General features: G+C 35.0%; 1 protein-coding gene across 2 annotated transcripts in view; it reads left to right on the forward strand.

Annotated features, from left to right (window-relative positions):
* The first annotated feature begins 494 nt into the window (after positions 1–494).
* Positions 495–24,427, forward strand: part of ANO3 (anoctamin 3) — a 555,530-nt gene continuing 531,597 nt past the window's right edge. For both annotated transcript variants that reach the window (XM_074275261.1, XM_074275262.1), the window contains exon 1: positions 495–737. In XM_074275261.1, the coding sequence (XP_074131362.1) occupies positions 593–737 (145 nt within the window). In that variant the 5' untranslated portion in view covers positions 495–592. The remainder of the gene's footprint in view (positions 738–24,427) is intronic.

Raw genomic sequence — 24,427 nt, forward strand, 5'->3', positions numbered from 1 at the left:
CCAGGATTCGCATGGGTCTGAAGAAACACCAGGATTCGCATGGGTCTGAAGACTGTGACCCAGGACTTGTAACGTTGGCAAAGATCCCATTCTAAAAGCTAGTTAGCTCTCTGATGAGCTGTGGGACGGAATGCATTCCCTGGCATTTCTTAGCCCCACCCAGCTGATCCATTGTATACAGAAAAGTGAATTAGGATTGCTTCGGACCAAGTTATTAAGAGCCTGCTCTCTGCAGAGTCCCTGATGCCTCTACTTAGCCAATTGAATTCCCACAAGTATCCTGGCAAAAGCTGCCCTTCCACAGAGAGGCAGCCAGCTGCTGCAAATCTTAAAGGAAAACCCCAACATCCTCTTAAGTCTGGAAGAGGAGTTGGGTTGAGAAACATGAGTGCTTGCCTCCCACTTCCTGGAAAGACAGAGAACTTTGCAGGTTTGGTTTTGTCTTTTCCTGAGTGGACAAAGAATGCTTCACCCCTCCCTGGGATGCCTGGAAACACCATTGCTCTGAAGAATGTGGCTTTGGCCTTCCTGAGTCTCCCAGCCTTGCCTTAGAACCGCCCTACAATTTTGCCTGTTCCCTCTGACATTTACAATGGCAGCTGGGAAAGCAGAGCTAGGTCATCTTTCTCCTGAAAGCTTCCATCAGGAGTTCACCTCCCACCAAGATGTCAGCTTTGCTGAGTGGCGTGTTGACTGCAGCCAACTGGAAAGCCAGATGTCTACCTCTGTGCCCACTGGTAAGCTTTCATTGATGGGGCCTTTTTTTTTTTTTTTTTTTTTTTTTCCTTCTCTCTCTTCAGAGTTTGCTGCCTAACTTACCTGTCTGTTGACTGGGAACTGATTGTGGGGGAAATGCTTTGGTGCAGACCAATTTAGGTGTTAACAGAAATTTCAGTTTGGGGGTTTGGCTGTTTATTTCCCCTCAACTTTATAAATCACTTCCCAAAATAATAATGATGATACTAACTAGATCAGAGGATTTATGTATTTGTGTGTGTGTTTACAAAGTGAAATGTCAGGAAAGTGAACTTCCCAGGAGAAAGTTACTCTGGCAAATATTCAGGAATATTTTTTTTTGAGGGGGAATGGGGAGATGGAGCATGATTTTAAGTCATAATTTAAGTCGGTAATCCCTACCAGTGTGGATTTCAGAAACAGCATCTTAGTATCTTTCATCCACCTGATTTATCTCGGGACCTCTAAGCATGAGGCATGAAACATAAAAATAGCTTTACTGGTTTCTTGATCTAGGGCCTAAAGTTTTCTTGTGGTTGACATTTTTCCTGAATTAATTTAGATGTTGCACCTGCAGATAAAATGAACAGACACAGAAAGTATAAATTCAATTCATTGAACTTACAGGTGTTGGTTAGACAAAGAGAGGGGAGGGGAAAAAATGAAGTATTCAGAAATCATCCAAGTCCTTACTTTCCTTCTTCAATTCCCATGCACTTCTGTATATTAAGGCTCAAAGGTAGAAATCATCTCGTGTTTTTCTTTGATGAAGAAATTGGGAAGTTTTGTTTGCAATCAGAGACCTCTCTGATGAAGGTTTTAAGATGTATTAGAATAACTGGGATTTAGGCTCTGAGGAAAAATGAGCTGAACCAATTTGATAAAGCCTCCAGTCTGTCTGAAAGTTTTAATTCCATTGAAAAGCTCTTTCTGCTTATCAGAATCACTTAGTTGTTGTGCAAATGCCTTCAGTTGGCAAAGTCATTATTGCTCTCAATGGTACCTAGGGTTGGATCATATATGAATGATAAAGACTTGAAAAAATATTCAGTCTTTTAGCCAGCCTGTGATTATTAAAATAATCGTTCCCTAGAAGTTATGGGTTGTATATTTTGGTGTATGTGATACTTAATCATGTGTAATATGTAAAGTTCATTCTAAAAGCTTAATAAATATCTGTACGTGAAGTTGATATTTATATGTATAAAATATAGCTAGATGTAGGTATACAAAACATACATAGTGTGTATGTGTGTTTGTGTGTATGTGTGTGTGTGTGTGTGTGTGTGTGTGTGTGTGTGTGTGTGTGTAGCAGATGTGGGAGGAAGAGGAACAACTGCTTTTATTTCAATCTGTACCTTCATTCACCAAGGGAGCCCTATGTGAAAATCCTTCTGCAAATTCAACTCAGCAATTCATCTATAATTTTTTAGTTCTCTGGGGTTCTGAGAGATTAAGTGATTTACTCAGTCATTCAGTCATTCTTCCATTGTCTGATTCTTTGTGACCCCATTTGGATTTTTCTTGGCAAAGATGCTGGAGTAGTTTGTCATTTCTTTCTCCAACTCATTTTTTTTTGCAGATGAGGAAACTGAGGCAGACAGGGTTAAATGACTTGTCTAGAATCACACATCTAGTAAGTGTCTGAAGCTAGATCTAAGCAGAGGAAGATTGTTTTGTTTTGTTTTGTTTTGTTTTGTTTCATTTTGTTTTGTTTTTATTTGTTTGTTTTTTGTTTTTGTTTTTGTTTTAATTTTCAGCCCTGGAGTTCTATTCCATTGAAATGCCTAGCTGCCCTTCAGGAAGGGCTTTGCTTAGGATTCCACACAGAGATGGGATTTGTACTCTGACTCAGGCATTTATTTACAATACTATGGTGTCTTTATATGTTTAACTCCCAAAGAATAACTGATGACTTGGATTTAGACTCTATCTCAGCATATCTACAATACAGTTGGTACTTAAATCTTCTTAGATATAAATAGAATCCCATTGTGAGAGTTTTTGTTTTTTAACTTTAGAAAATTACAATTCAACTTAAATGAAAGGAAGGGGAAAGAGGAAGGGAAGACACAATTATGAGGTGCTTACTGCTATGACTCAGGCATTGTGCTAAATCCTTTTATTAATTTTACCTCTTTTGATGTGTCATGACAACCTGTAAGATAGTCATATTATTCACTCCACTTTGCAACTGAGGTACTTAAGGCATAGAGAAGTTATCTGTTAGCTAGCAAGAGTCTGAGAATCAATGTGAACTAAGGTCTTTCTGACTCCATACCCAGAACTCCATCCTTTTCATGATTGTGTCAGATTGAATGCAAAGCATTTGATTGCTTCAGAAATGGAAATCATTAAAAGCTAAGAGCTCTGTACCAATTAACCTAGTCTTCCACAATAAACATGGGCATGAACATTTGTGTCACTGACTGAATATTTATCATGATCTCTTAGCAACCATTCTTTCTCAGAAGTTTAAATTATGTTATTCAAGTTTAAGACCCAATCATAATCTTAGTAACCATTGTGTATTGACCCCTAGGGCATTTCCCTTGTTCTCCTAAGAGACCAGTGCTTAGCTAGTAGTCTCTCTACCTTAGCTCCTGAGTATCTTAATAGATTTTTACTTACAGTATTACTTCTTCAAATACTATAACTTCTGATTTCTTTGTTCTACTGTATTTCCATCATCTCCTCCTCTACTGCAATTCTCATTATACACAAGGGTCATAGTTTTGACTTGTCATCGCCTCAAGTATTCCACTTCTATCACAAACTTTTGACATTTCTGTAAAAGATTATAATTATCCCCTTTTTATTCACCCTCACTTGTTAACCCTAATTCTTTTTCTTCTCATTGAAATCTCTAGTCCTTCTAGCTCACAATTTGTTCTCAAACACCACTCCTAAACTGGTAGTATTCTCTTTCCTTCCCTCTCTTGATCCCTTGGTGAATCAATTTAATTCAACTCTACCATGAACACTAAAATTACTTGTCTTCTACTATGTTTGATCATGTTTCCCTGAATCTCAGTTGTATCATTTAAAGTACATTTATGTTCTCTTCTTTCTATTGACTTGCTATTGAATGGAGAGAGTATAAATGGTAGCAGGGGCAATCTGATGAAGAAAATGGAATAGGAATAAGGTTATGAGTGTAGGGAGAGTTTTGCCTTAGCAAGGAGAAAGGTGAGCTCTTCAATTGAGATTGGGGTGAAGGAAAAAAAATGAAAGAGAAAAGTGTCTGGGTTATATGAGATGAGAAAGATGTGAAGCTTCTCTTTTTCCAAGTGAGGTGCTTGTTGACTGACTAACCAATTTGATCCCAATCAAACAGATGAGAAATAAAAAAGCAAAGAGTCAAATTCAAGTTTTGGTTTTTTTCCTGTTCACAAATCTACAGAGGATAGAGCCCTGGGACTTGGAGTAGGAATTCTTGACTTCAAATCTAATCTTAGACACTGACTAGTTATATGAAATGGATTGTTCATTTAACTGCCATCTGCGTCAATTTTTTCATCTGTAAAATATAATTCCCAATGCTATTGTGAAGATAAAATGAGATTATATTTATAATACAATTTGCAAGCTCTAAAGTGTGTGCAATCTCTCTGTGTGTCTCTCTCTGTCTATGTATGTAGATATAGATATAGATATATTGATACACACACACATATATATATATATATATACACATTTGTGTTTATATATAATTATTATTATAATAATGATTGTGAGTATTCTTACTTTCCCTCATAAATTCTACATTACATGTATAATGAATTACTTACTGGCTATTCCCTAAGTATCTCTTACTTCTATGCATTTGCAGTTTTGCTTTTAGTAACTGGAATGCCCCATCCCACTGTTTTTCTCAGTTCTGCAGAACCTCAAGGCCCCAGATAATCACCTTCTTTATGATGCCTTCTTAGCATCCATCTCCAACCTCAATTTGTTCATTTGTTATATGTCAATTTTCCTTACTCAATTCTTATTTGATTATGTGTCATATATACTTTTTGGTAAGTTTTTCAATTTATTTTAAACTTAAATATAAAATAAGAAGAGAAAAATGTCATTTATATAGTACTGCATGATAGAATTCAATATAAAAAGTCCATTTTAAGAAAATCTACATAATAAATATGTTGTTTTCAAAGTTTTCCAGCTTCTTTTTTCCTTTCTTTGCTGTGCCCTTTTTACTTTATTTTTCCCTCCAAAAGAATAAAACAAATTAATCATGGATATATAAACTATGCATCAGCATATATTTCTGTCTCTTTGTATACATACTCATATACACAAATATACACAATATACATGTATAATATACATATAGATACATTCGTGTATATACACATATATAGCTAGAATATATCTATTTCTTTTGAAAATACAATGTATCTTCCTTCTTAAATTCAAGTCTTTTTCTGTTTTTCTAAATCAACCAGTTCATCATTTCTTCCACCATTGCAATTTTCCAACCCAAGCATCTTCTATCCAAGAGATTGTTTGCCAGTTGATTTTCCCCAATTTTCTGCATTTCTTCTATTCTTGGCTGCATAAGATTTATTTATACAAGAAAATCTTAATTTAAAATAATTTAAATGAACAATATTACACTTCACCAATGTTTGCACTTTATAATGTAGTACAAGGTCTGATACTACTGTATTTCTTCCTTTATATTCCCTCTCACTTTTGCTCTTCCAAATAAACTTTTTTTCTCAGTCATTATGATAATTTTTTAGTAATGTAATTGGGATGGCATTATATAAATATATTAGTTAAAACTGTTATTTTTAATTATATTAGTTTTACCTACCTGTAAACAAATTCCTTGAAAGTTAGAATTGATTAAAAGGAAGCTAATGACCTTCTAAGATACAAAGAAATCGTGAACCAAAATCGAAAGAATTCTATGATATTAATGTATTTATTCATGTATTCCTTTATTTCTTGGTTGCTTCCAATATTTTCTCTTTAGTTTTGGAGTTTTGAAACTTGGTTATGATATTTCTGTAAGTTTTCCTCCTGAGATCTCTTTCTGTGGATAATTAGTAGATGTTTTTCTATTTCTGCTTTTCCTTTTTGTTCCAGAATTTTAGTGAAATTTTTCTTAATCATTTCTTGTAATATTGAATCAGGATTTTTAAAAATTGTACTTTTCAGGTAGTCTGATTATTCTCATATTATTACTCCTCAATCTGTTCTCTTGATCAGATTGCTTTTCTGATGAGATATTTCACATTCTCTTTTATTTTTTTCATTCTTTTGATTTTGTTTCTTGATTTCTTTTAACTTCCTTTTAACCAATTCTAATTTTCAAGGAATTATTTTCTTAAGTTTTTTATTCTCTTTTTCAAATTAGTTGATTTTCTTTGCATGTTTTTCTTAAATTGATCTTTTTTTTCTTCTAGTTTTTCCTTGATATCTCTTATTTGATTTTTAAAATCATTTTTAAGTTTTGTCAAACACTTTTTTGTGCTTCAGACCACTTGACATTTCTCACTGAAAAAGGAATGGTATTTTAAACTTCATTATCTTCTTCTGAATATGAAGCCAGATCTTCTCTGTTTCCTCTGTAGTTATCTATATTAGTGGTCTTTTTTCTCCTTTCCTTACTCATTTTTATTTGGTTTTTTGTTGTTATTTTATTTTGCTTTTAGTAGTTACTAATATAATCAAGTCCGACTCCTGAGAATGGTGGATAACTTTCCAAGTCTCAGGTGCTTTTTACTGTTATTTTCTAAGGACTCATGTCTACTCCTAAACTAAGCCCCTTGATATGCTCCTTGCAATCTTGCTTCACAGCTATAGCCTCTACCCTGGGATTTAAACCATAGACTCAACTCTCCTCCTAGTGCCCTAAGCTAGCAGGGGTACCCACCCCTTTCCAACTGTGCTCAATAGATATTTGATAGCTCCTTTGTCCTTGCAGTGTCAGCTTAGCCCTTGATGAGTCTGGTGAGCACAGCAATATTTGGCAATACTTCCAACAGTGGAAGGTCCTTCAATCTTCTCCTACTTAGCTTTCAGATCCTTCCCACACACTGTGAAGTAAAAATTTCTAGGACTGAAACTGCCTCTCACTCCAGTTTCTTCCAGGGCTTTTGTTGGTTCATTCTTCAGAATTTGCCCGATGCTTGTATTTTACACAAACTAAAGTTCTATCCTGGGAGATAAGTGTTTCCTTGGGTCTTCTTAGATTATTTTAGGAGATCCACTCCTTTACTCTGACTTTTGTTTATTTCCATTACTTTACATGTCTTTCAAGACCATGTTCTGTCTTTTTTCTGAGGATGAGAAGCTCAGAGAGCTGAAAGGTTTCTGACCTCCTCTGCTATCTTCCCAGAATCCTCTCCTGGTTTCTATGCCATATATTTTTGACATGGGATAATATCCTTTGAGGGAGGTGGCTGCTTTATTTTTGTCTCTATCCCCAGATACTTTTTGAGCTTTTAAATGCTAAGATTCTATTAGTGATGTGCTAGGGCTATGAGACACAGAACAAAAGGGGCTCTGAAGAATTGAAAAAAAAATGTTACTCTGTAGATTAAGTACTTGAGTGTTATGGATTTCCTGATGATTTGGGTTTAACATTTTATGGCACATAAAAATACATTGAAATATTATCCAATCTTTTAAAAATCACATAAAGTTAGTTGAGAAGTCTATTGTGGGTATGCACAAGTTGCAAGAAATCTCACATGGGGAACTTTGAAAAAGATCAGGAGGAGATGATAGATGTCATTACAGAAATATATGATAGGAAAACAAGATGGGGATTGTGGGAAGAAGACGGCAGGAACACAGCCCAAGTAGCAGCTTGTACCTTCATGATCTTAGAGGAAATTAAGACACCTGACACCCTTAAGGAATCATTTATGAGTTTAGAGGAATGCTCATGAGGATGGCCAGATATAGAGGGATTGTGATCTAGAAGGGATCATCCCAACCAAAGATATTACTTATATTTGAATATTCAAATAGACCTAGGATCTGTGTTCCTATGAAATGCATAACCCATCTATAAAGAGCATAATCTTTTCAAGCCTGACCATTTCATGCACCTTTTGTTTATGTCCTTCTTAAGTTTTCCACAAGGTACTTCATCTTAGGTATAAAAGTCCTTCACTGATCATTTTGTTTTGCTGGCAAATATTCAGATAGTCAATAAACATTTATAAAATGCTTACCCCTTGCCAGGTACTACACTAAATCCTGGAGGCAAAAGGCAACAGCTGTTTTGTTTGTTTTGTGTATCTGGAAATAGAATAGAAGCAAAAGGCAGAAGTTTAAAGGAGGCAAATTTACACTTGATGGGTAGGAATGGGGAATAAGAAAAAAAGAAATCCTAACCATTTAGGATTTCCAAAATTAGATGCATGTTCAAAAGGGGATTTATACATAGAGGCAGAAGATTTGATCTTAGTGTGGGACTCTTCAAATTCTGAATTCTCAAGTTCACAATCTGATGAGGGACAACATGAAGTCAATTCTATACAAATAAGTGTAGAAAAGAAAAATGAGAAATAACCCACAGAAAGAACCTCTATTAAGTATTGATTGTAAAATGACCCCCATTCATTCCAGAAAAAAATGGAATTGATAGGAAACAGAAAAAGCTTCTTGTAGGTAATGAGATGTTATGTAGAATTTGAAGATCATTAGGTAAATGTTAGTAAAAATCCCCAGAGTCAAAGATGGCATAGGGAAAAGAGAATAAGGAATCAAGAAGGAAAAGTAGGTTGCAAGCCTTTTAGAAGCTGGTGTGAAAATCTGTTGCAATAATTAGAGTACTTTGCATACATGCATCTATTAAATTAATAGGAAGTAGGAACCATAGTTGAGATTTTTAAAATCAGATTTCTTAACTTTAAGAGTCTATTGATTCATTATTATTGATTTATTAGTTATTAATTTTAAATTATTAGTTTTACTCATAAAAGCAAGTGTAAGTATGCAAATATAATAGTTTAATAAAATAACAATGATGAACTTGGGAAAAAGCATCAAAATAATAAAACAAAAAAATAACAAAACAAAAGAAAAGGCTGTATATGTCAATAAACATTTACTATTTACCGATTTATCCATTCCCAAAGATGTGCCCATGGACTCTAACAATGGTTAAAACCACACAGTTCTCTTTTTATGGTTCTAACATTTTTCAGGCCTCTAAGTTGTCAGAAAGTACTACCCCATTTGGACATCAGTTTCTTCTCCAATAACGTGAAGAATTTAAGTTTGTTGAAATCTATGATCCCTCCACATTTGACATTCTGTTATTTTGTATTATAAGTCCTCATTGTTTTCAGTCACTGTGATGGGGGTTGAGGTCTATTTAAGATTCCTTTCTGATTCCCCAACCCCCACAAACAGCTTCTTCCTTATCTAAAAACCCGCCAGGAGCCTGGGACTCCATCCACCTTCAAGATCACCAAGAGCCCCCATTATAAAAGGGGCAACCCTGGAGTCCACACTTTGCAGAGATCCCAAATATGGCATCCTTACACTGGTCATGTCAAGGGTTTCTGCCCACCAGAGCCGGTGTTTTCCTACCTTTTAATCTTATTTCCAAACCTCAAATAAACCTTTTTTTATCAATCTAGGGTTTCGGGCCTGTAAATTTCTTTACAGGGGACTCTGCGCCATTACTAGAATCCTTGCGCAGATCCAAAAGGGGTTGCCCCCTTTCCTAACTCTCATCAACTGGGATATGGAGTTTTAATATTAGGAAGGCAGACCTTGCCATTATCTTCCTATCTAAGTTACATATGTGCAAACCAGGATAGTTGTTTAGAGTACTGAAGAGGGAAATCTAAAAATCAAATAAACCAGTTTGTTATCTTGAGACAGATGTATTCCCACAGTGGAGATTCTAACTGTAACTTTGGGGCAGCCAGGTGGCTCAGTAGATAGAGAATTGGGCCTGGAGTAAGGAAGACTTGAGTTCAAAGATGGTCTCAAACACTACTTGTGTGACCCCAGCCAAGTCACTTATCTCTTTTTTCCTCTCTGGTTTATCTATAAAAATGAGCTGGAGAAGAAACTGGCAAAATGATGTGAAGTATCTTTCCCTATTAAGAAGAAATTCATCTGGCTTTTTTCTGGTATAACCGATTCCAGTAACAATATTCTGTTTGAATAGAATGGAACTCCTTTGTCTACTCCTGTGAATCTTTAGACAACTTTTGAGATATTGATTAGCACATCTTTAGATAAGTCTGGGACCTGTTCTGCCAGGTGTATTCCATCAAACCATGAGCTCTTTGATCTTCCTTCTGGAGTTCATGCCTGTAATCCTGGGAAACCCCAAGGCTATATTTCCCCTATAAAAATCTAATTATGGTGAAAATCTTTGCTAAGTTCTTTTCAGGACTACTCTCACTATGAGGTTACTCTCTCCTTCCTCATAGTACCTTCACTCTCATAGCATCTTTCTCCTTACTCTGACTAACTCTGGTTAATCTAACTATGAGCTCTCCCAACGCTATTTCACATTCACCATTCCTGGTGTCTATTGTATCTCTACATTTTGTCTGTAACCTCGTTCCCTAAATAAATCTTTCTTTTGCCCAAAGAGAATAGCAATTGTGAATTTGTCACATGTTTATATTGAACTAGGAATTGCTACCCTGACCCCACCCAAACTATGCAATATTTTTGCCAAAAAACCCCAAATGGGTTCATGAAGAGTTGGACATAATCGAAACAAGTGAACAACAATAATTACAACTTATTTTGATCTATGTGTGAAAGTGCCAAAAAGATTATCTCAGATTTATGGCTGCTTATACCTGCCACTGTGATTAAATGTTTTAGGGCCCCTATTAGGTACTAACCAAATATGTATTCTTTATTCCTATCTACTTCAGAATCATTTTAGTGTCTGTTTTGTAGAAGAAAATTTGGGGCAATCGAGAGGTGGGATAGCATACTATTTGTCTCCCCAAACTAATAGTTTTAGTAAGTAGCTTATAGTTAAATACATACAGGGAAGTAATAAAATAGAAAAACAGTCTCAGAACCATGGATTACCTGACTTCAATACTTGACAAGATACAGCCTCTCAAGGTTCCAAATTGTAAGTGACAAATAAAAAAAAAAAAAGCAGACAAACAGGAACTCTAATAGAAGATTAATGTTCAGAACTATAGTAAAGAAAAACAGTCTCATTGTAACTCTGTTCTTATTAGACTACTTCTGAAGAAGTAAATTCAGTTCTGGGTGTCTTACTTTCAGAATGTCATTGATAAACTAGGGGAACATATACAGAAAAAGCCAAACAGGATAGTATAAAACCTCAGACTCATTCTACATGATTGTCAGATAAAGAATCTGGTGATATTAAATCTGGAGACTATGACTCAGGTTTATGGGATACCAACACATGTAAGAAGTAGGTTTGTCCTGTAAAGATTCAAAAATTTGTTTCAGGAGCAATAGGCAAAAGAGAATGGGAGCAAATTTACACTTAATGGAGTGGGAGAATAAGGGAAAAGATCATAACGATTCAGAATTTCCAAAACTATAAGGATGTCCAAAAGAGAATTTATGTATGGCGGCAAAGGATTTGCCCCAAGTGTAGAACTTTTCAAAGTATGATTGAACATTTGTAAAACATATTATGAGAGGGGTTCTCATTTAGGTGAATATTCTCAACAATCCATCCATTAAGGTGACCTCTGAAGTTTCTTCTAAGTCAGAGGTTCTAAAACTTAATAGTAACTCCTTTCTGAGAGAAGTAAGGCTGATTTTTAAAATCCTGATTTTATAGATAAGGAAGGGAAAAGTAGCATCAAGCTTCATGTTGAGCAACTAACTGAAGCAAATACAAGACCAAAACCCAGGTGTTCCACTTCCTTACAGTTTACAGTTCCCAAGAGACCTACTACCCTATAGAATAATGGAACTGGATTAGAGCATCACTAACTGCTCTGAAAAGAATGACATAAAAACATGCTACCAACTGTCATGGTTTCCTTCCAGTGTGACAGATGTTTACAGAATATTAACATATGGCTCTGAACAACTGCCAGATCTTTAGACTTAACACCACATTGTTTCAGAATTTCCAAGAACATTCTCAGCAGGGAAAGGAAGACCTTTAAGAAAGCTGCCTGGGAACACAACATAGCCAAAGGCAGATTGGAATAAGGATCACTTTTGGTATTGCCTGGAAACCAGAAAGCCAATAAGCTTCCTAGTGACTACACATAAAAATAATGATCTGTAGTTTTAGTATCATCAAAACCATTTCTTATTTGATTATTGTTATTTCCTAACTTCTTAACATACTGCTTTGTGGTTCTAGTACATCAACAAGTTTTTTTTGTTAAATGTTTACTATGTACCCAGACCTATGTTTATCATGAGAAGGTATAAAATGATCAGTAGAAGCCCTATAGGTTTTATTAGATGCTTTGTTTTTATCAATTGTTGTTATTAAGAAAATCATTATAATTTTAGGTAGCATGGAATGCCAAAAGAGCACTGGGACCTAGGAGTCTGAAGAGACATCATAGGGGAGATGGGAGGAAGCCAGCATTTACTTAGCACCTGGTATGTGCCCAACACCAGGCTTAGGGCTTTACAAATATTATCTCATTCGATTCTCACAACTGGGGATGTAGGCGCTGTGTCTTCCCCCATCTACAGTTGAGCAAAATGAGACAGACAGAAATTGTGTTAAGATTTCATGTTGGTCTTCCAGTCAGCACTGTATCTATTGAATCATCCCCCATAATACAGTGGATTTGCAGTCAGATGAAATGGGTTCAAGTTGAAATTCTGTTACTTATAAATTACATGACTTTGGACAAGCATCTTATTGTCTCTTGCCCTCAGTTTCCTGATCTATAAAGTGAGGAGATTGGACAGATGGCCTCTGTTGTTTTTTGTTTTTTTTTTCCAGCTCTGATTGGCTGGGTTCTAGTCCCAGCTCTGTTTCCTTACTATGTATGCTTGAGCAAATAACTAGCTTTCCAACTTGAACGTCTTTGTGGCACTAAAATTCTTTTTCTTTATAAATGGAATATGCTCTCTTCTCACCTTCATCTTGATATATCTTACCCATTATCCATGGATTTTAAAGATGAATGGGACCTTAGGGATCATGGAGTCCAACCCCCTCGTTTTATAGATGAGATGATAACAAACCCAAAGAAGGAAATAGACTTATCCAAAGATAAATAGCTCATAGGGAGGAAAAATTAAATCTCAAACATAGCTTTTCTGCCTTCTATTCAGTGTTCTTGGCCATGCTATCTACCAAGATTGGAAAACTCTTCATTCTTCAATCAACTAATGAATATTTATCAAGAACTTATTGTGTGTTAGGATAGCTACAAGAAATGAAACAATCCCTACTGTCAAAGAGACTAAATTCTAATGAGAAATATGTGTGTATATGTATATGTATATATACATATACATATATATATGCATGCATATATGGAAAAATTAAAAGGAAGAAATACAAATACATTTACAAATAAATACACAATAGTTAGAGGCAAAGTAGGCACCAGCAATTGGGGGCATCATGAACTATTTGATTCTTTTATATTGCTCTTCCATATTTTTTTTTTCTGGCAAGCACTGCGCCATGCTTTGTTTTATTGAGTTTCTTCCTAGAATCTTGATATCTGCTATCCAACTGAAGCAACTGATTCATCCAATATTTATGCTTGAGATTCACTGATGACTTACTATATTAATGCTAATGTGACTTTTAAAAATTGTTTAATTCTGAACAGCTGTCATTTAATAATGTTTGAATATAATTTACTAGGAACTGAACTCCAGTATGATTGCTACTGATAATTAAGAAGCCAGGCTCTTCATAGCAAGAACCCCTAGCTACTTGCAAAGAATATTTTCAGGGGCTGCTTCTTCCCTTCTATCTCCTGACTCGAGCATTTCCATTGGCTATGCTCCTTTCCAGGAATTCCTCTCCTTCCTCATCTCCCTCCTGGCTTTCCCTAAATCTTACTAACATCTTGTCATATGCAAGAAGCTTTTCCCAGTTCTTAAAGTGCCTGCCCTATGAAACTATCTTCTTATATATGGCTTATTTGTACTGAACTGTCTACATGTTCTCCCCAGCCCCACCTCAACTAGCCTGTGTATCTCGAGGTCACACTTTTTTTTTTTTTTGGTCTTTTTTTCTATCCTCTGTGTTAGGTAGTACCTCGCACATAGTAGGTGCTAAAATGCTATTTGATATCATATACATTTTGTATTTGTTTCTTTATATGTTCATTGTATTGAATAGAATAAAAATTGTTTTGTCTCTAAATTCATGTATTATGTGCTTAATATGTGTTTAATATTGAATAGAAGGGTTATTCAGGTGTCTTGACAAAGTAGTTCAAGAAGAGTAGGTAAGTTGAGTTGTTGTTGTAATTCTTTTGTACTTTAAGAGGGCTAATAACATCAGGAAGAGGATGTCTTGACTTGCAAGTGAACTGGATTTGAGGCAGAGCTGTGCAAAGTCATCAGTCTCATTCTCTCCTCCAGAGTCATCAGAATACAGTGGCAAGATATGTCAGAATTAGTGGTAATGGCTGATGACCAATGTCCATTCAGTAATTAAAGGTTAGGTAAACACTGAGGCAAAAAAGGACCTAGTTTGCCTTCATGAAAGAATCATTCTGGGAGGAGAAGACTCTTAGAGTTTTCAACTAGAACAGAAATAATTGTATTTACCTTTACTCTGAGCCATCAAAACTCAAGCAATGAGCAAGGCTTGGGCTGGGACCTATTATTGACCAATCAGTGAAAGCCAGAGTGAGTTGGGTTTAAAGCCATAGTCAAGTACATCCATTTGAGCCATGAGTTGTGACAAGGAACAGGAAAAGACAGGGTCCGACTGTGATGATTTTGAAAATACTATGTTTAATTTCTAAAGGCAGAAGATTTAATGTTTGTTTTTTATAAGAAGTACAAGAGCTTTGATCTTCCTACCAATTAAAGCTCAAAGTAAGACTTGTCCAATCTGAATTGTTCTAGGTTCCATAGTCAAATATGATTGATTCCTCTCTTGATTGACAAAGTTACTTAGTTACTTTATGGAATACCATCAGAACCATCTCTAGAAATGCTTCCTACTTCCAAGTGTAGCTCTTTTAACTTGGAATGAGTAATTTCTTTCCAGTGCCTGAGGACCTTGGAGAAATATGTAGTTTAAAAGTTTGATTATTGTCATGTTCCTGAGGAGCCCCTGGTAATCTGTGCTGGGATACGTTCAGGTATGAAATCCAATCTTCAAAACCTGAATAAATAAATAAATATACACATACACACACATATATATATATATATATATATATATACATATATATGCATGTACATACATGCACATGCACACACACATATACACACTGGTTGTATCTGTCTAGATCCAGCTATAAGTATAAGTGTATAGGTCCTTAGACTAGACAGATGACAGATATATACACATGCATAACATGTTTTCCCAATCTGGTATAATAAAAACTAGTATTTTATTTTATTTTTATAGACAGTATCAATATACCTAAAATTCCCTAAAAGGAGGCAGTGTGGCAATAAGGAAAATAAAATGAAACTCAAATAATGATTTAAAAAAAAAAAGCAGCTTTGGATCTGCAACTTATTCATTCTATAAGCTTTGACTAGATTCTTCACTTCTCTGGGCACTGTTTTTTTTTTTGTTGTTTTTTTTTTTTGTTTTTTTTTTTTTAAACTGTGAAATGGTTCATAGGGTTTATATTCTTCATCTCCAAAGGCTTTCAACTGAGTTCATGTGTGTACAGTGCTAGAACAGGGGTTTTTATTCTGGTATCTATGGATAGATTTCAGGGGATTCAAGTATTTAGATGGGAGGGGAATCTTTATTTTTACTTGTCTCTTACTTGAGTTTAGTGTTTGCTTGGATTATTTAAAAATCCATAGGCTTTACCAGGTTGCCCAAAGAGTCCAAGATACACACATACACACACACACACACACACACACACACACACACACATCCAGAATCTCTAATCCAAAAGAAGCATGGTACCTTGGAAAGAGTACTGGATTGAGAGTGAAAAGTTCTGGGTTAGAATACCAATTATATTACTTGCATGACCTTGGACAAATAACATGCTATAGCTAGAACTCAATTTCCTAATGTATAAAATGAAGGGATTGGATAGAAATAACTTTTAATTCATCCCTTCCATTTCTAATTATTTGCTAACACAGGACTTACATATTTTATTTTTTTTATTTCATCATGTTTATTTCAAAATTTAAAAAAAAAGTGTATCTTAGAGGGCATTCTTACTTCAAATAGGTAAAACCTCATGCCTTGGCTGAAGCCTGAAGAATATTTTTAATATCATTGAATGATTTTACCATTTCATTCCCTTGTCACCATATATCACAAAGCCCTAATGCCCTAAGACCTTCAACCTCCTCTGCTTCTTAATTTGACAGTATCTTATGGCTAAAGTGACATTTATTCTCTGCCCCAAGGTGGTAGCTTTATGGGTTTTAGCAGCTCAAGAAAAGGGCACCCATGTTGATTTATTCACCTTATTTTGCTCCATTCCAGGTTGAAATTTGTTTAATGACAAGTTAATTTGAAATTCTGTAACATCTTCTCTTCCCACCTTGACCTATTCAAGATTAGAGTTAGTGAGATGGAAAAGAGAAAGATAGAAAGTAAATAATTATATATAATAGTGATATTTTAAAATCATGCCTTAATATTATATTATACCATAATACTATAATAATTTATTGACCTAGGAAACTTATTTATGTATATTAATATTATATATGTATAATGATGTTTTATATATATATACATATATATAAATGCATATACACATATATATATATATATATATATATATATTAATTTAAATATCACCTACTGTGTGCCAGGTACTGTGCTAAGCACTTTACAAATATTGTCTCATTTAATCCTTACAACCATTCTTAGAAGTAGGTGCTATTATTATCCCCATTTAACAGTTGAGGAAACTGAGGCAAATAGAATTTAATTGACTTGCTGAAAGTCTAGTAAGTTAATGTGTCTGAGGCCATAATTTAATTCAAGTTTCCTGACTACATGCATAGCACTCTGCCCATTGAGTCATCTAGTTGTTTCCTTGGAAAATATAGATTAAATGATTTGCACACAATCACATAGTAAATGTCTGACTTTGAACTCAGATCTTCCTGCCTACAGACCCAGAATTCCATTAACTACCTGGCTGACTCAACTCACTGTTTATAGTTTGTGCTATTTTCTCAGTCTGGCATAAGGTAAATAACATGGTTTTGTGTGTAAAACATTTACATATAATAGCTCATTTTTTTCTTCTCAGTATTTTTGTCAAATGCGTCCTATTATTATTCCTGTTTTACTGATGAAGAAATTAATGTTAAGAGTATTTCAATAATTTGACTAGGGTCACTTAACAAGGAAGCAGACTATACTTAGGAATTGTTTTTCAGGTTTGGGTTGAATTAAAAGGCAACTGAACTCCTTTCCAACTCTGAAGCTGTTTTAAACATGTTGCTTGTCCACAAATACTTGAAAGGATGTCATAGAGAAGAGGAATTGACTCTGTTCTGCTTGGTCCCAGAGGGTGAAACGGGGAAGGCAAAGGCTAGAACTTTCAAGGGAGGAAATTTCAGCCTGATAGCAAGAAAACCTTCTTAGCGAAGTTGAATTTTATACACATGGAGTGGGTGGTCTCTGAAGGCAATGATTTCCCTATCCCTGGAGATTTGTGAGCAAAAGCTATGTGACCACATGTTAGAAGAGATGATTTGGATGGAGTTTGGACCTTGAGATCCCTTCCAGATTTGAAAAACTATTATTCTGAAACACAGAAGACTTCCGAGTAAAGGATTGTCGAAATAAAGGTTTGCAAAAGGTTTGATTTTAGTCTCCACGCCATCCTTACCTTTGCCTCTTGGATTTTTAATTTTTAATTTCCTTCTCACCAAGATTTTCCCATAGCCTTCTTCTTCCTGCATATTCAGAAAGCTGAGAAATATACACATACTTACATATTTTCATACATACACATCTCCCTTATATATCATACACACACATATGGGTGTCCATGTGCATCCGTCTGTCTGAGTGCATGTTTATCTGTTTAAGTCAACAAACCTTTATTAAGCATTAACTTGTATCAGATCCTGTTCAGAATAAGACAATTATAGTCCCTGTCTTCAGTGAAATCAGATTTTAATGGGGGAAGAGAAGGAAAAATAGGAAGAAGAGAGCATTCAATTGAACCAATCAATACACTGAAAAAATTTCCACATATTATACAACTATATAAATGTATATATACACACATGCATTTATACACATACATATACACATGTGTACATATATAAACATATGTATATACATGTATACATGAACACATATGTATATGTGTTTGTGTATATGTGTGTATACATATATACACATATACACACACTATATATATACATACATACATACATATATATATACACATATACATACACACACATATACACATGGACCTCTGGCTTTTATAAATGATTTTGTCTACTCAATTTTACTTCGGAGTAAAGCTTATGTTTTATATTTTTGTGAAATTTCATTTTGATTACTTTGTGGTAGTAGTTCTTTTTCATTTATATTGTTATATCATTCTGTCCATTGTATTCTGGCTTTTGCTTACTTTGCATCAGTCAATATATGTCTTTGCTTTGCTTCCCTATATTCATAATATTCATTGTTAGAGTATATATACTCTGCTCCATAAATGACCACTATTTATTTTAATGTTCATCCATTAGGTGGATGGGTATTTTAAAATATGAGATATTAATGGAAATGGCATTGACCTTGGAGTGAAATCTAGGCTTTATTCTGTACTTTGTTATTAGTGAGCCATATCTTTTTACCTCAAAATATCTTCTTTAAAGCGAAAACCAAGAGATTTGCAGTTTCTTACAGGTCAGTATTTTTAAACTTTTATTAAGTAGATATTCATTAAAAATACATTTCTTTTCTGAGAAAGCACATGAAGTTCTAAAATTCTATTTGACTGCCAAATCATCTCAACTGAATGACATTCAGAACTCTGGAAAAGCTAAATGTCAGCCAGTCTACATCTTCCTTTCACCTTGTCACCAAAGGCCAAGACTATGTCCATAACTCTTGGGCCTTATTTAGGTTCTCAGTATTACATGACATGTGACAATTTTTTCAATCCCTTAATAGAATTGGAAAAACCACAGAAGGTCCCCAGGGTCTCTCCTTGCCAATCCTGCTTAATATGTATTGACAGTTGGTTCTTGTTAAATTTAAATAGACAATAAATTTCCTAAATTTAATAGTTTTGTTGAGTCACTTTCACATTTTCACAATCCAACTAAATGTTGGCTTTTTCTATGCTCTTTCCTGAGACTATAATCTATTATCTCAAACTATAAATTCACTTCATATTTTCTGAAAAGTTCATTCTAATTCATGATTAAAAACACATATATTTTTACATAGATATAATACATATATACACACATAGTTCTGTTTATGCACATATCCACATATCTATGTACTTATACATATGTGTACATGTGTGTTTGTGTGCATATTAGAAGCAACATGGTACACTAGTAAAGGACAATTGGTTAAAAGTCTCCTCTCTGCTGCTCACTCTGTGTAGCCTCTCTCAGCTTAACCTATGTGAGCCACACTTTTTCATCTGCAAAACAAATCAATAGATCATATCCTTTCAATTTAATAGAATTATTTTAAGGACCACATGAGAGTATGTATGTGAATGTACTTAATAAGTGGTAAGATGTTATATAATTGGAAAGCCCTACTTAGCTCCGCAGTCAGAAGAACTAGCTTCTTCTAATCCAGGTTTGTGTGATTGGATGGATCTGCCAGGCTCTCAAGGGCTTAGATTTCTCCTCTGTAAAATGGTGGCCAATGAAATATCTTACTTCTCTAGATCAATGATAACCATGAGTCATTTAGATTTAAAGGAAATCAAATACATCACTGAGATTGTCACATTATGGTATCAGTCTATCTGTGCTTCCAGGGCACAATCAAATCCCCTAGTCGGGAATGATGACCGCTAACTAGTACCAACTACTAAATGTGAATTGGATCGTCTTAACCTTTTTTTTTATTTTTGTATTAATGGATCTTTTTGACACATTGAAGCCTTTGGAGTCCTAAATATTTGTGATTACAAAAGTAATAAATTACATTGAAATAGATTTATAAGAGATTTTTAAAAGTTCATGGAGACCCTCTTTTGTTAAAAATCCTAATCTCTAATTAGATCCATAGACAATTGATAGTATTTTCAAGACTTCGTCAAGATTAATCCTTATAACACGGAATGCTCCTCTTAAGGATTTTTTTTTTAAATACTATCCAGCTCTTAAAATGACTCTTTTTTACCCAATCAATATTGGGACTAAAAGGAACCTTGCCTAAAATCTAGTCTCTCCGTACCATTTTACAAAACAAACAAACAAAAAAAAACTCCTTATAAAAAAGTTTAATTGTCACACAAAAACCACAGGGCTAATTCGTAAATAGACTAGAATCTTAATTTCCTGATCACTAGCCCCTTGACCTTTCTGTTCTAGAGTGTTCCAGACAAAGAGAAAATATCTGAGTGGAATGTTGCCTTTCCCAAAAGTAACCACTATAGTCCTCTCTCCTAACACACACACATTATAGAACTTTAAATATGATTTAATATAATCTAAGTGTGATTAAATATGATAAATATAATTTTTTCCTTCAAGAAAGGGAGGTTTAGGCAATTACTTGTATCATTAAGGCTGCAGGTGTGAAATACTTCAGCATAGAATTAATTTTTGATTGTAGCCTCTCTATTTTCACATTTTATCATTTCTATTATGTCCCCCTCCCCTCTCTAATCCTTTCAGAGGGCCTACCTTTGGGAGCAAGGGAAGCAGTTAAGCAAATCATTTGAAATAACTGCCGTGCCTGATATCATATGCAGTAGTAGTATATACCCATAGAGCTCTCCGACTATCTCCCTCCAAGGAATGGAGGGAAGTAGATTTTTTTTTCATTCTCTTTTCCTAGACCAAGATTATATATTATCATTGCACACTAGTCAGCTTCACTTCACTGGCTTTTCTGTTCATATTATTGTACTTATCCTTTGATTGGTTGATTTTTACTTCACTATATATTAAGTTTCACAGGTTTTTCCATATTTCTCTTAATTCCTTACACTCATCATTACTCATAATACAATAACATTGTTTTATATTCATATAATGTAGTTGGTTTAATTATTTTGGGGACCAAGCTGGTCTGAGATACTTCATGACTGATTGTGGTACCTACTGATTTCAGCCGCATGTTGCCTCCCACCATAGATTCGTCCTTCCGTTTCCCCACTGATCTGAAGTTGGAAGAAACCAAAGGAATGATATAGTCCAACCTCCTCATTTTAAGGATAGGGAAATAGTGAACCATGGATGTCAAATGCAATACACAAGATCGCACAGATGGAAGGAAGCGATGTAGAAATTTAAACTCAGACATGCTGGAGGATTAGCATGGAGTCAAAACCTGATCAATGTCTAGGTTAACATGGTATTTCTCCTGCTGCCACTTGAAATCCAACCCAGTTCCCAAAGTTTGGTACAAGTAGAAAGAACACCTACATGGCTTTGGGTCCTAACTCTGATCATTTATTTCATGAGTTGGAATAAGTCAATTCTCTCTAAACTTCAGTTTCTCAGTATGAAAAATGAAGGCAAACTCATGTGCATTATCACTGGATGGAGAGCTAAAAGGGAACCAAGATTATATTTCAATTCTCCTTTTTTTATAAAAGAGAAACCACAGCCCAGAAAAGTGAATTGAGCTGCAAAAGGTTATCTATCTAGTAACTGACCAATATTTTAACTAAAGATTATCTAATAGTTAGAACAACCCATGAAGTCAAGTTCAGAGCTCTTGCCATTCTATGGTCCCTACAGGATTGTTGTGAACTAACTAGGACATATAACATGAAGTGCTATATTCATTTGAGTTGTTAATAATAATGAATTAAGAGTTCATAATAATAAATTCAATTTGAATCCTTAATCAGCTTAAATCCTCCTTTTATGTACCAGAAACTGTAGTAGATATTGACAAAACCTTGACTATCCTGAATTAAAAAACTCCATTTTTCAGGATCTTAGAAAAATCCCAGGACAGGAAATCAGAGATCTGATTTAAATGGAAGCTCTTTCACTTACAATCTGTGTGATCTTGAATCATTTTACATTAGTGGGTCTCGGTTTCTATTGGTAAAATGAAAGGGTTGGTCCAGATGATCTCCATAATTATTTTGAGCTTAGAATCTTTCAGTCCTAGCTAGCTATTGAACAGTCATCTTTCACTACTTAGGTGGTCCAGTGAATAGAGTACCAAGTCTGGAGTCAGGAAGGCATGAATTCAAATCCAGTTACTCACTAACTGTGTGACTCTAGGCAAGTTACTCAACCCTGTTTTCCTCAGTTTCCACATGTGTAAAATGAGCTGGAGAAAGAAATGATAAAACATTGCACTATCTTTGCCTTAAAAATCTCAAATGGGGTCATAAGAGATAGACATGACGAAATAGCAGCTCAGATTCAGGAGAAATAGAAAGAATAAGGAAAACAGCTTGCCTCCCATCACCACCTATTATTTCGGAGGCTATTTTGACTTCCTTCTAAATTACATATTTCTTTGCTATGAAAGGAAATAAGCAAAGTCTTGCCTCTTTTATTTTCTTACAACCCAATCCAATCCACAATCAAAATTAGCACATTTCCTTTGGTGACCATGAAGACAAGGCTCAATTCACGGCTTTCTAAAGAAGTAATTAATCTACTAGCAGAGTCAGGACCTACAATATTAGTCATCCCCTAGTCTCTAGTTCCACAATTTCATATTTCATTATGCCCAATGAATACAAGGATAAGCAGGAATCGCTTGCAAAGTTAGTGTCATTTTTCATTCCTCCTTTGCCTTGGACATGAAATGAAAGTGTTGTAAACCATTTACATCAAATCTTCTTCAAAGGGGCTTTTTAACTGATAAAATAAAACCAGACTCTGGTCTATTGTATCAAAGTAAATATTTAGACCCTTATGCTATTTAAAAGAGGGAGGTGAAAATTCACCATGGTGGCTCATAGAGAAGTATAAGTGATGACTTAGTGGGGGAGGAGGGGTAAATGTGTAGGATAACTCCCATAGCTGCCTAAGAAAATAGATAAAAATGTATAAAATAGCAGCTAATCAATACATAATATTGATCGATCATTTTATTAAATTATGACTTTTTCTGTGAGCCACATCTCTGGGGGGTGAGGAGTAGTGGTTCAGACGTATGGACATTATGATGTATCAGAAAGAAAACTGAATTTGGATCCAGAGGACTGAGGATGCTATTTTTGGCAAGTCATTTTCCTTCCATGGGCCTTTACTCTCTTGTGAAATTAAGGGATTGATCTAGATAATTTCCAAGGTAACTCCCAATTTTAATGTTCAATGTAGTACAAAGTTGTGTAAAATTGCTACTTTTTTGTTTTGTTTTTGAGAGGCAATCAAGAGTACATGACTTTTCCAGTGTCACACGGCTAATAAGTCTTGAGTGTCTGAGCTCAGATTTGAACTCTGGTCCTTCTGACTCCAGAAACAATGCTCTATCTACTATACCATCTAGCTGCCCCAAGATTATTAGTTAAATTAAGTTTTGGAAAGTCCTAATTACCCTCTGCCAAAGTTTGCATATGTATAAAATCAAGAGATTAACCATGAGGGTTAGATTAAGTGATTTGCTCAGTCACAAAGCTAATGTTTGAGTTTAAATTTGAACTCAGATCTTCCTTATTCAAAACCCAGCGTACTATTTCCCTGATTCTGAAAGAAGAGAATTTTAATAGGTCCTACTGTGCTAGACAGAATAGTAGACAGAATATTAGATCTGGAATCTGGATGTCCTGACTGGTCTCTGACTAGCTCTGAGACACTGACCAAGTTATTTAACTTCTGCCTCGATTTCCTCATCTGTCAAATGGGTGTAATAATTGAGTTGTTATCAGGGTCAAGTAAGATAATAATTTTAAAGTGCTTAGTTCAGTGCCTAGCTTATTGTAAAAAATAAGTGCTTGGTCCTTTTTCTTCCCCTCTGCTCAAGAGTATTAAAAACGAATAAGATTGTAAAGATGAGGATGTAAAAGGCAGAAAAATGAAACTGGGTCACACCAGGCAATTTTAAGACATGGTACCTGGTGTGTGTTTGGCCTGTGTGATGTATTGTTGGGATGGGAGGATGAGATGTAGGTAACATCCCTTAATAAAGGCTTTATGGATCTTAGGCTTGGGCTTGGAATCTGCAAAAAATGCGAAAGTGGAAAATATAGGTAATAAGGGGCAGTAAACAGCCCCAACAGATCAGTGTGGAGAGAGAGAGAGAGAGAGAGAGAGAGAGAGAGAGAGAGAGAGAGAGAGAGAGAGAGAGAGAGAGAGAGAGAGAGAGAGAGAGAGAGAGAGAGAGAGAGAGAAAGAGAGAGAGAGAGAGAAAAAAAGAGAGAGAGAAAGAGAGAGAGAGAAAGAGAGAGAGAGAAAGAGAGAGAGAGAGAGAGAGAAAGAGAGAGAGAGAGAGAAA

Source organism: Sminthopsis crassicaudata, chromosome 6, assembly GCF_048593235.1.
Source record: "Sminthopsis crassicaudata isolate SCR6 chromosome 6, ASM4859323v1, whole genome shotgun sequence".
Classification (NCBI taxonomy): Eukaryota; Metazoa; Chordata; class Mammalia; order Dasyuromorphia; family Dasyuridae; genus Sminthopsis; species Sminthopsis crassicaudata.